Source organism: Lutra lutra, chromosome 7 (assembly GCF_902655055.1).
Source record: "Lutra lutra chromosome 7, mLutLut1.2, whole genome shotgun sequence".
Lineage (NCBI taxonomy): Eukaryota > Metazoa > Chordata > Mammalia > Carnivora > Mustelidae > Lutra > Lutra lutra.
In genome coordinates this window covers 45,149,333-45,162,823 of record NC_062284.1, presented here as the reverse complement: position 1 = coordinate 45,162,823, position 13,491 = coordinate 45,149,333, and the positions used below count along the sequence as shown (strand labels likewise).

Here is a 13,491-nt window from a genome sequence, read left to right as displayed (position 1 = left end):
TTGAGCCCTACATCAGGCTCCTTGCTCAGCGGGAAGCCTGCTTCTCCCTCTCCCACTCCCCCTGCTTGTATTCCCTTTCTTGCTGTCTCTCTCTCTGTCAAATAAATAAATAAAAAATCTTAAAAAAAAAAAAAAAAAGAATATGAGGAAGTAGGTCATAATAATCCAAAAGGCTAAAAAAATGGAAACCAAAAACAAGTCAACAGACTCTCCAAAATGACACACTCTCAATTTAGAATTCATGTGTATGCAAAGTAAAATGAAATACCATTTCTTACACTTAAAATAGGCAAAACTTGGGAGGTCTGGCTGTCTCAGTCTGTAGAGCATGTGACTCTTGATCTTGGGATTGTAAATTCAAACCCCACATTGGTGTAGAGATTATTTTTTTTTAAGTTAAATAAAATAAATAAAAAATAAAAACAAAATAAGAATTTTTTTTAAAGGGCAAAACTTTAAAGGCTTCACATTATGTATTGGCAAAGAAGAAGAAAAGAGAAATCACTTACCTTGATGGAAGGAGGTTAAAATTGGTACAATTACTTTAGAAATTAATTTGGTAGTTTCAGTAAAATAAAAATTAAGAAAGCCTATAACCCAGCAATTCAAATAACAGGTAAATACATCCTAAAGAAACTCTTAAGTGTACCTGAAGGAAATATGTATAAGAATGTCCAATGCAGGGGTGCCCGGGTGGTAAGCACACGGGTCTTCATTATATTAGTCATTATTCTTTCTGTTTTTTTTTTCCATCTAAAAAAGCCTATTTGTGAACTACCATATGATCCAGCAACCCCACTTCTGAGTATACATCCAAAAGGATTAAAAGTAGGGTCCTGAAGAGATAATTGCACACTGATGTTCAGAGCAGCACTATTCACATCAGCCAAAAAGAGAAAGCAATTCAAATGTACATTGAGAGATGAATGGATAAACAAAATGTGGTATATATATAAAATGGTATATTATTTAGCCTTAAAAAAGAAGGAAATTCTGGGGCACCTGGGTGGCTCAGTGGGTTAAAGCCTCTGCCTTCGGCTCGGGTCATGATCCCAGGGTCCTGGGCTCGAGCCCCACATCGGGCTCTCTGCTCAGCAGGGAGCCTGCTTCCTCCTCTCTCTCTCTGCCTGCCTCTCTGCCTACTTGTGATCTCTGTCTGTCAAATAAATAAATAAAATCTTTAAAAAAAAAAAAAAAAGGAAGGAAATTCTGACATACGCTACAACATAAATGAGCCTTAAGGACATTATGCTATGTGAAATAAGCCAGCACAAAAAGAAAAATGCAGTTTTATTCCACTTAGTTGTAAAGCAGTCGAATTCATAGAAACAGAAAGTAGAATGGTGGTTGACAGGGACTGGAAGAAGGAGAAAATGGGGAGCTATTTAATGGGTACAGAGTTTCAGCTTTGCAAGGTGAAAATGTTCTGGAAATCTACTGTACAACAATATGCAAATACTTCTAATACTATAACCTATACATTTAAAAAATGGTTAAGATGGTAAAAAAAACTTACAAATTGTACATCTTAAGTATGTGCAATTACATATGTATGACAATTACACCTCAATAAAGCTAATTTTTTAGAAAAACTATTCTTTTTCATTGTAAAAATAAAAAATAGAAAATACAAGAATATAGAGAGGAGGGGCGCCTGGGTGGCTCAGTGGGTTAAGCTGCTGCCTTCGGCTCAGGTCATGATCTCAGGGTCCTGAGATCAAGTCCCGCATCGGGCTCTCTGCTCAGCAAGAAGCCTGCTTCCCTCTCTCTCTCTCTCTCTGCCTGCCTCTCATTCTACTTGTGATCTCTCTCTGTCAAATAAATAAATAAAATCTTTAAAAAAAAAAAAGAATATAGAGAGGAAAAATTAAAACACTTATTGTCACATTACTTGAAGAAACACCAGTTTTAAAATTTGCCTTTTAGCCTTCCTAGGTTTGTGTGTGTGTGTGTGTGAAAGTATGTTTGTGTGTATATAGAATAAGTAATTTTCAAATACAAAAAATCAAATATATATATTTTATTCATGCATTTTTCACTCAATATTTTATGAGTATTTTCCCAAATTACATATTTTAGAGAACAGTTTTATTAGTTGCATGGTGTTCTATCTAATGAGGGAAACATAATTATTTTAATCTTTCTCTTAGTGTTAAACAGGTCCGTTCAAATTTTCAAGTTCGTTTTCAAGCATTTCTTTTTTTTTTTTTTTAAGATATATTTATTTATTTTAGAGAGGGAGTGTGTGGCGTGGGGAGGGACAGAAGGAAAGAGAGAGAAAGAGAGTCCCAAGTCAAGTCCCTGCTAACCATGGAGGCTGACGTGGGGTTCAATCTCATGATCCTGGGATCACAACCTGAGTTGAAACCAAGAATTGCTCGCTCAGCCAACTAAGTCACACAGGCATCCCTTTGCATGCATTTCTGATTACTTTCTTATGTTAGATTTTTGAATCAAACTAGCAAGTCAAAAGGATATGAACATTTCTATGGTTCTTGATGTATGGTGCCAAACTGTCCCCCAGAAAGCTAAAACCAATCTATGGGGCATCTGGATGGCTCAGTCGTTAAGCATCTGCTTATTTTATTCTGCTTGATAAAAGGCTTAAATTTCTATTCTTTTCCCTTTAACTTATTACTTTGCAAATACTTTTCCACATTTTTTTTGCATTATCATCACACTCAAAGTTTTTTGGTCAGCTCTCTTCCATCTTAGCATAATTAACTATTCCCTTTTATTAGGATATTTAGTTTGTCAAATTTCCTTGATTATAAATATTTCTGCTTACCTCACAGGGCTATTTTGAGAGTCATGATAAAATACATAAAAACTTTAAAAACTAAATGATAATGGTGGTGGCAGTAATAGATGGTACAAAGTAGGAACACTCTTAAATAACAGAACTGTTCATTCTTTTAGTAAACACACACACACACACACACACACACACACACACACACACACACACACACACACACACACACACACACACACAATGTTGAAGTTGAAGCCCTGGTGACCTTCATTAAATATTTTCCATTTAGGGGCACCTGGGTGGTTCAGTCCGGTAAGCATCTGCCTCCAGCTAGGTCATGGTCTCCAGGTCCCGGAATCAAGCCCCACCCACACAAGGCTCCTGGCTCTTCGGGGAGTCTGCTTATCCCTCTCTCCCTCTGCCCCCTTTCCTTTTCTTGTGCACTCTCTCTCTCAAATAAATAAATAAAATCTTTTTAAAAATTAATAAATATTTTCCATTTATATGTATCTTTCTTAGTATCATTTCTAACCAAGGTGTCCTTATAATAACTATTTAATCAGGCTGCCAAAATATCTACCATATAGAAAGTAATATATCACCATCACTTTCTCTCCATAAAATTCATGCATTTGTTGAAGAACTGCCACTCTAGATCAGTTTGTACACTTTGCTCTCTGAAATGTATCAGTCACCTCTCCTTTTTCATAGAACTAGAAAAAGATTCATTCAAGCACTCACCTTGGCCAAATCAAAAGGTGTTTTGACCTCCCTGGTTGTGTCAGGTTCAGCAAATGCAGGAACTTCCTGTCTATTTCTTCCTTTCCGCCTGCTCCTCTTTAGCTGGTCTCCTGATTTCTGACCATCTGACATTTCTTTAAAGGAAAAAAAAAAAAATATATATATATATATATATGTATATAAAACACACACATACATGCACATAGGTTAATAACAGCAGTATTCATTGGTAAACTAGTAGCTAATAAAGAGAAGATGACACTTTTAAAGTGAAGATATGGGGGCGACTTGGTGGCTGCCTTCGTCTCAAGTCATGATTCCACGGTCCTGGGATCGAGCCCCGCATTGGGCTCCATGCTTGACAGAGAGTCTACTTGTCCCTCTCTCTCTCTCTGCTGCTCTGCCGACCTGTGCTCTCTATCTCTCTGTCAAACAAATACATAAAATCTTTACAAAAAAAAATAAAGTGGAGATATGAAATCAGGTAGCTTCTTACGTTAGTTTTTCCTCACAAATTTAAAACACAATTTCCAAGAGAGTAGATGATAAAGACTACTGGCTAGGATTAAAATGGTAAATTAAAATCTAATATTTCAGATTGTATAATAATAATGACTTAGATTATTTAGTTTGGTGTTTATTTTTTGTATCTTTTAACTAAATAGTTACTTTTAAATCCTATTCATACTATAATTGGTCAACATTTACTTTCATCCAGATATACACATAACTGGAAAGTGTTTTTTTTTTTTATAAATTTGTATTTATTTATTTGACAGACAGAGATCACAACTAGACAGAGAGGCAGGCAAAGAGAGAAAGGAGGAAGCAGGCTTCCCACGGAGCAGAGAGCCCGATGTGGGGCTCGGTCCCAGGACTCTTGAGATCATGACCTGAGCTGAAGGCAGAGGCTTTAACCCACTGAGCCACCCAGGCACCCCTGGAAAGTGTTTTTTTAATCCATGGATAAATCTTTCAAACTATTCTGAAACCACATTTTTATCTGCAAACAGGCATTTCTGTGGTATTTTCAAAGTTCAAAAAGTCTGAACTAAAACAATATTCATTACTTGAGTAGAACTGAACTAAAAATACAGAAAATATCAGGTCCTATAAACCAGCCCATTTACCAATATTTCAACCCTCAATTATATTAACTTACCATCTTTTTTTTTTTTTTTAAAGATTTTATTTATTTATTTGACAGGGAGAGATCACACGTAGGCAGAGAGGCAGTCAGAGAAAGAGGGGGAAGCAAGCTCCCTGCTGAGCAGAGAGCCTGATTCGGGGCTCGGTCCCAGGACCCTGAGATCATGACTTGAGCCGAAGGCAGAGGCTTAACCCACTGAGCCACCCAGGCGCCCCAACTTACCATCTTTTTTGAAGGACTGTTGCAAAGCATCAGAACTCAATTCCTGATCATTCTTTTGCCATTTGGTTATAAGCTCCTCTATGAATTGACCTTTTTTGTCCTCATTTCCCTGAAGGAGGTCAGTAACATATTCTCGTATCTCTTCAGCACTCTCAATTGACAAAACATACCTCAGGAAGAAAAATATAAGTTGTTGAAACAAGCAAGAACTGCTTATGCTGTATCTCCCAATAATCACAACAGAAATCAAGGTAGTTACAAACCATTCATTAATCCATTAGAGTGGATTGTGCCAAATTCTATGCTAAATGCTAGGGATTTAAGTTTGATCAGGACAAAAACCCTGACCTCAAGTAGCTCATAATCTAAACTTCATATAATCTTGTTAGAAGATTAGAATTAATGTTTTGAAGATAGGCTGTGGAGCTGTCTTTAATATAGGAACACTTTCTCTAAGTACACATCTGCAGTCATTTCATATTCCTTGGAATGCAAAAGACTTAATCTTTACACTACAAAACCTAAAATTTCTTTTTTGCTAAAAATTAGTATATATGACAATATAACCAGTTATTGAATTAGTATTCTCAAAAACTGGGGCAGCTGGTGGCTCAATCAGTAAGTATCAGCCTTTGGCTCAGGTCATGATCCCAAGGTCCTGGGATTAACCTCCGCATCAGGCTCCCTGCTCAGCGGGAAGCCTGCTTCTCTCTCTCCCACTCACCCTGCTTATATTCTCTTTCTGTCTTTCTCTCTCTCTGTCAAATAAATAAAATCTTTAAAAAAAAATTCTCAAAAATTATAAATCAGGGCAGCTGTCTGGCTCAGTTGGTAGAGCATGTGACTCTTGATTCTGGGGTTGAGTTCGAGCTCCATGTTGGGCATAGAGATTACTTCAAAGAAAATAAAATCTTTAAAAAAAATTATAAAAAGAGGGGCGCCTGGGTGGCTCAGTGGGTTAAAGCCTCTGCATTCAGCTCAGGTCATGATCCCAGGGTCCTGGGATTGAGCCCCGAATCGGGCTCTCTGCACAGCAGGGAGCCTGCTTCCCTTCCTCTCTCTCTGCCTGCCTCTCTGCCTACTTGTGATCTCTCTGTCAAATAAATAAATAAAATCTTTAATTAAAAAAAATTATAGGGACGCCTGGGTGGCTCAGTTGGTTAAGCAGCTGCCTTCGGCTCAGGTCATGATCCCAGCATCCTGGGATCAGGTCCCACATCGGGCTCCTTGCTTGGCGGGGAGCCTGCTTCTCCCTCTGCCTCTGCCTGCTATTCTGTCTGCCTGTGCTCGCTCGCTCTCCTCTCTCTCTGACAAATAAATAAAATCTAAAAAAAAAAAAAATTATAAAAAGATTAGCATCACATTAGAATAAGCAGATCTATTTTAAGGAAATGTTATAAAGGGTTCCTTGAAGTGAAATGGGCTAACAGTTCAAGTCAGTATAACTTTCCTAAAAATTGACAAACCAATATATTTAAAATGCCTTAAAAATAATCAGGTAATTCTTGGGGCACCTGGGTGGCTCAGTGGGTTAAAGCCTCTGCCTTCAGCTCAGGTCATGATCCCAGGGTTCTGGGATCGAGCCCCATATGGGGCTCTCTGCTCCGCGGGGAGCCTGCTTCCTCCTCTCTCTCTGCCTGCCTCTCTGCCTACTTGTGATTTCTATCTGTCAAATAAATAAATAAAATCTTTAAAAATAATAATAATAATCAGGTAATTCCATTTATAGGACTCTACAGGAAATTTTATGCAATAAATTAACTGTATCACTATCTGAATTAATGAAAAACTAGAAGCTATTTAAAATACCCACTGATGGGAAAGACTAGTGAATTTAAGTTTTTGGACTTTACAAAATGGGATATGCCACCACTAAAAGTGAAATTTATGATTAACTATTATTGACCTGATAAAAATGCTTTCATATAATGGTAAGTGAAATAACAGGATAGAACGTAGAGCATATCATAGCAATATCAATTGCTAAAAGAAATGTGTATATCCATACACTTATGTGTAGAAAAAAGGCCAGAAGGTATACACTAAAATAATTATCACTGAGTAAGATGACTAAAGAGAGTTTATTTTTTCCTCTAAGACGAATATGTTTTGAAAATAGATTACAATACTCATAAGAAAAACACTAAGAGAGAAACAATGATTACCTCTGGGTTGTGGTATTAGGGTAATTTTAGTTTCCTCCTCTATCTCTGATTTTTTTTAGGTTTTTACAGTAATTATGTTACACCAACGAAAGAAAGAATTGAAAAAATAATTTGTAAATTAACATATCAGACCATGAAAGCACTATAAGATCTGAATGAACAGTAATTCAGACACACTTGTATTGGATACAAGAAAAATTATAATAATGCTACATTCCTTTAAATTAAAATAAAATCACGTGATTGTACCATCACTAGTACACAAGTACTAGGTTTTTTTCCTAATGTGATGGTACATTTGCGGAGTTATGATGGATAGGTAAATAAACCTGTGCCTTTGGGCCCCATTAAGAGCATCTTCTAGTCCATCGTATATTAAAAAGACACAATTGTTTTTCAGGCCTTTTACAGTTTAACTTGACCCCCAAACTTAGCAGCCCCCATCAAAATATTAATTGCTACCAAGTTCTCATAGAAGGAACTGCAAGGAACCTCAGGGATCATTTAACTGTGGAGTATTCAAATCACTAGGGAAGTATTTAAAGAGTTCCAGAAACATTTGAATAAATGATATTTCAATTATTTAACAAAGTATAAAAAGGAACAGCATACAGTGTTATATACAAAATCTTATCAAAATAGGGTCATCCAAAACATGAGCTAAGGTAGATTGTAGAGCAAAGTTTATTTTGCTAATCCTGTGTACAAATCTTAATGGTCCATAAATGTATCACTGATTAGGAAGATAGTTCTGTGTTGTTTGTAAAAAGGCCACTCATGCCAAATTTTTCAAGTTAGCACACTACCATAGTACTAATTTTCAATTAAATACTACGCAAAGCACAGCAAATTTACACAAAAATGCTTTGATCATGGCATCATAGCCTGTTGAGCAATAAATAGTAAAAACCTAGTAAGTCAAATGAGTTCAAATAGAATTATACTATAGGTAGTTTCAGTGCTTTTTTTCTTTTGTTTTGAACAATTCTTGTAGAACTTATTTATGAGTTTAAAAAAAAGCAAGCAGGGGGGCATCTGGGTGGCTCAGTGGGTTAAAGCCTCTGCCTTCGGCTCAGGTCATGATCCCAGGGTCATGGGATCGAGCCCCGCGTCGGGCTCTCTGCTCGGTGGGGGAGCCTGCTTCCTCCTCTCTCTCTGCCTACCTCTCTGCCTACTTGTGATCTCGTCTGTCAAATAAATAAATAAAATCTTAAAAAAAAAAAAAAAGCAAGCAGGTATTTAGCCATACTTAGTGCTTCCAACTATAAAATTTAAATTTCTGATCATTGTTCTTTAAAGGGTATAGATTAAGTTTAATTGAAAAAAAAAACTAAAGCTTCAAAATGAGCTGTTAAACCACAATCTATGAAAATTAGAATTTTCTTCATACTGTGTAAGCAGACAAGATACAAATGGACACTGAGACTAAGAAGACTGCATCTAACCATATTGCCTTTTTGATCCATCAAAAATAGCCTCAATCTTTGTGTTTTGTTTTGTGTTCACCAAGTGACTTTTTTTTTCCATTTGGTGTATTTGCAAAGTCTCATTATTTCATTTGACAGCATCCACTGCTTTAAAAAAAATGTTTGAAAACTACTTAATCCGATCTCACCTTCAAACAAGGATAAAGATAAATCATACCATTTGGCAGGGTTGGTTATTTTTTTCCCCCCTAGTTGTTCGTTCCAGTGTTTAAAACAAAAACCTTTAAAGCAGCCTTTCTTAATTCTCCCCCTGCCAACTGTTTTCTCCCAACTCAGAAACTCATTTCCTATAAAAGCCCCAGAAATGGCAATAAAGGTTTCATTATCTATGAACAAGGAATCAAATCAAGAAACATTTTCAGGTTCTTGGATGGAGTCCAATTTTTGTAGAAGTCTTTACCTCGCCGGAACACTGCACTTCCACCTACCCACCCTTTAGCTCTCAGGCTAAAGTCATCCCTTGAAGTAAAACCTTTCAAGTTTCTAAAATCTTAGCGGGAGTCCTTTACTCTGTGCTCCCACAACACCTTATGTTTCCCCCACTCATCAACCAGACAGAACCCAAAGGTCTCAGTCGTCTTTGTTGCCCCAGCACCAGTTATGTAGTGCAACAAAAATGACAAATCAATCCAAAGCAAATACTAAATTATGTCACCATCTCCACTTCACAACAATTATAAAATATGAAATATAAGCTCTGCTAATTATTCATTTTATAGACGCGGAAACAAAGGTATAGAGAGGGAAATTAAAATGCCCAAGGTAAAAAAAAAAAAAAAAAAAAAAAAAATGCCCAAGGTTCCAAAACGGGTAAATGACAACAGAAAACAGAACTTGGGACTCCTCAGTCAAAAGTTATTTAAAACACCTTAACCACCGCAGCCTCAATTTATAGTCCAGGTCCTACTTGACACAACCCATATCGGGCAAACTAAAATGCTCAGAGCAAGGATTTCTGGAAAAACAATTAGGCTTGCCCATTATCTCCAGAATTTATAAGGAAACTGGCTCCGGGGACAGTCTTAAAGACTTAATTATCAGGGATCTGGCTTTTTCCTAAGAAAAAAAAGGCCCCACCGGCCGACTGGGTAGCCTGACACAGTATTCCAGAAGCTAAACTGTAAAGCCAGAGGTCAAAATTCGACGCCTAGAGACCGATAATAGCCCTTTTATCCTATTTCTTCACTCTCATCAACTTTTTAGTCCTCCCCGCTTCCCCCTTTCGCTCAGTGCACATCCCAGAGCTGCTTCCCGCCTGGGACCCGAACCGGTCTCACTGCATGATCTCCTCGCTGACATCCAGGCCGAAAGTTTTCCGCAACTGCTGGGTGCACCAGCCCACTAGCTGCTCCCGGGACGCCGCCCCAGCCACCGCCATTTTTCCCAGCCGGAACCAGCTGGGCTCTAACAGCCCCACGTCCTGCGCCGGACTAGTCCCCTTTGCAACACCGACTTCGGTCGCGCAAGTTCCGCCAGCCTGCACGGCCCCTCCCAGTGGCTCCGCCCCCAGCACAGATCCCTCCCACCCCTGCTGCCTTTTCTTTCCCGCTTCCTGACATTGTTTACACTGGTACCAGAGCTCCTCTGCGCGTGATTTTTCTGCATCCTTAGATGCAGGGCTTGAGAATCGAGAATTCGCTGAGAAGATAGTCTAAATACCTAATAACAACTACAGTCGAGGAGAAGATAAAACTGTTAATCTGAGAGGCCAGCCTCTAAATTATTCTGGTTTTGTGTAAAAGCATTTAAAATAGCACTTGCTATTTTACAGGTTCTTCATCCCCATTAAGCTATGTAGACTAAGCAATTACATTAATTGGACCCTGATTCACCTTTTTATGCTAATGTTTTTATCGACAAATATAAAAATCATATGAGTGTGTTGATTTACACTAGGTGTAGATTGTTTTTGTTATTAATTTGGGAAATATATTATTTTCTATCTTAAAAAACCCTCAAGGGGCGCCTGGGTGGCTCAGTGGGTTAAAGCCTCTGCCTTCGGCTCAGGTCATGATCCCGGGGTCCTGGGATCGAGCCCCACATCGGGCTCTCTGCTCTGCGGGGAGCCTGCTTCCTCCTCTCTCTCTCTCTCTGCCTGCCTCTCTGCCTACTTGTGATCTCTGTCTGTCAAATAAATAAAATCTTAAAAAAAAAAAAAACCCTCAAATACTCCGAATGTTCATTAATAGTACAAATTTTGTTTCTTAATAAAAATCTACTTTTCATGTTAATATAACATACGCAAATTATTTACCTGTTTGTATCTGTTCAGTTCCAACTATTTAAATGTTAATTTGTGGGGATGCCTGGGTGGCTCTATCAGTTAAGGGACTGCCTTCATCTGCGGTGGTGATCCCAAAGTCTGGAATCAAGTCCCAAACCAGGGCTCCTTGCTCAGCGGGGAGCCTGCTTCTCCCTCTGCCTGCTGCTCTCCCTGCTTGTGCTCGAACGCTCTCTCTCTCTCTCTCTCTCTCTCTGACGAATAAGTAGATAAAATCTTTTTTTAAAAAAAATTTTTTAAAAAGGAGCGCCTGGGTGGCTCAGTGGGCTAAGCCTGCGCCTTCAGCTCAGGTCGTGATCCCAGGGTCCTGTGGTCGAGCCCCATGGGGCTCTCTGCTCAGCAGGGAGCCTGCTTCTCCCGCCCAGTCTGCCTACTTGTGATCTCTCTGTCAAATAAACAAATAAAATCTTCTTTAAAATAAAAAATAAGGGACACCTGGGTTGCTCAGCCGTCAAGCATCTGCCTTCCGCTCAGGTCATGATCCCAGAGTCTTGGGATCAAGCCCCTCATGTAGTTCTCTGCTCAGCGGGGAGCTTGCTTCCCTCTCTCTGCCTGCCTCTCTGTCTACTTGTGATCTCTGTCACATAAAGAAAATCTTTTTTTTTTTAAAGAATATTCTTTTTTTTTTAAGATTTTTATTTATTTATTTGTCAGAGAGAGAGAGGGAGAGAGAGCAAGCACAGGCAGACAGAATGGAAGGCAGAGGCAGAGGGAGAAGCAGGCTCCCTGATGAGCAAGGAGCCCAATGTGGGACTCGATTCCAGGACGCTGGGATCATGACCTGAGCCGAAGGCTGCTGCTTAACCAACTGAGCCACCCAGGCGTCCCTAAAAAGAATATTCTTAAAAAAATATTCTTTTTACATAAAGCATATGTTAATGATTACAATCTCTAGTTTGTAATGTATGTAATGTAATACAATGCCATTTACAGATTATCATTTATTAAAATGCACTTCCGCCTGAGCAAAGCAAACACACCTATTTAACATGACTCAAAGATACTCTTTGGTATACATTTAGGCGGATACTTCATACATATGTACTACAACTATTCATAATGCCCTAGGCCTTCGAAATTTTCAAGTTTACACCACACAATTCCCTGTTTTATTTAAAGAAGAGCTTCCTTAAAGCATATATTTAAATTAAGAATTTGTGCTAGACATCACTGCTTGTTTCCTATTTTTTTAACCTTAACATGCATTCTTCCCTATTATTAAAAAACAAACCTACAAACACAGCTGTAGTAATAGACTGCTCTTGTGTGCAAAGATATATTTGCAATTCTTCCTAGCCATTTACTTAGCATGTGAACTAAGAGAAAAAACCATCAGATTCTCTATGCTGTTCTAATCTCCACAGGAATCTGCGATATGAGTTTGAATTAAGTAATACAGGCCTTTGTTGAAGTCACTTTAACTGGAAAGGAAATAATGTGTATTGAAGAAGGATTGTGTATTGAGAAGGGAATGATAACAAAGAAGAAAGGAATACCCTGGGGCTTGTTGATTTTTCTGATAGGAATTCTACTGCAGACTCCAAGTGTTAGACAAAGCTACAGGTAATTTTCAATACATTTCCTGCTATTATAATACCACTAATAGAATCATAATACAATTAATTTTAAAAATATAATATTTTTTCACCTGTTGGCTAGATTCATTAATCTTTTTTTTTCAAGATCTTTAAAACAAAAAGTTGTTGATTCTGTTGACATATCGAGTAGCCTATTTTGTGAATGTTCAAGCCTAATTTATTGGAGAGAATCAACACAGTGCTTACACTTTCAGGATTGTCTTTCAAGTGAGCATTTAACAAAACATATCCCAAGGCAAGCTCATCTGATTACGTTTTATGCATGGTTTTCAGAGTGAAAATCACTCCCCAGGGGTATTTTGAGTAATTAGAGGACAGACATAGGGATAGAAAATAGTTGTGAGCTACTATTCTAGCGTTATAATCACTATGTGTCAGGGATGTACCCTTGGCACATTTGGCTTTTTTTTTTTTTTTAAGATTTTATTTTTAAGTAATCTCTACACAGAAGGTGGGGCTCAAATCCACAACCCTAAGATCAAGAGTTGCATGCTCCACTGACTGAGCCAGTCAGGCACCCTGACATCTGGCATATTTTTAAGGAGCTCTGAGACCATATAGATGTCAGGAAGACCTTTCATTAATTCGTTCCTTTTTACGTGTGTATGTACATACAATCCTCTCAGTTTTTACCTTGCTTTTCTAACACTCCATAGAATTGGTTTGTTATGGACCTTGTAGAGACAGTTTGCGGCTTTAAAAAAAGAAGTTATTTATTCTGATTTGCATTAAAAAAAAAAAAACAACTGCTTCATTTCATGTTTCTTTTCCTGGAGTCGATCGTTAGATTTATCCCTGTGGTAACTTTTGGAGAAATGTTATAATTCGCTGTCTTTCCTGAGTTTTCTTTTCTAAGCAGGCCCATTTCCCTAACTCACAATCTTAGCACTCACTCTCGGGGCACCCCAGGAAAAGCTTTAACACCGCCCACTTGGGGCGGCTACGAATCACAGGCTTCTGCAAAGTTGATGAACGGGACGGTACTGAGTCAAGGCTCGCCACTGTCATAGCTGGACACTGGCGATTGGTTGTGGGGGGACGGCGCGGAACCAATGGGAGCAGCTCCCCGGCAGAGTCCGTGGAGCGCGCGGG

General features: G+C 38.4%; 1 protein-coding gene across 3 annotated transcripts in view; it reads right to left on the bottom strand.

Moving 5' to 3' along the window:
* TRIP4 (thyroid hormone receptor interactor 4) overlaps window positions 1-9,961 on the bottom strand; it is a 68,704-nt gene extending 58,743 nt beyond the window's left edge. For 2 of the 3 annotated variants that reach the window (XR_007128512.1, XM_047735787.1), the window contains exons 1-3: window positions 9,798-9,961; window positions 4,869-5,038; window positions 3,497-3,630 (exon numbers count right to left, since the gene is read on the bottom strand). Coding sequence is in view for 2 of the 3 variants with exons in the window: in XM_047735787.1 (XP_047591743.1) it covers window positions 3,497-3,630; window positions 4,869-5,038; window positions 9,798-9,898 (405 nt within the window). In the remaining variant the exon portion in view is untranslated. Of the gene's footprint in view, window positions 1-3,496; window positions 3,631-4,868; window positions 5,039-9,788 lie in introns of all 3 variants that reach the window. The other variant, XM_047735788.1, reaches the window with a different exon arrangement.
* Between the last annotated feature and the right edge of the window lie 3,530 nt (window positions 9,962-13,491).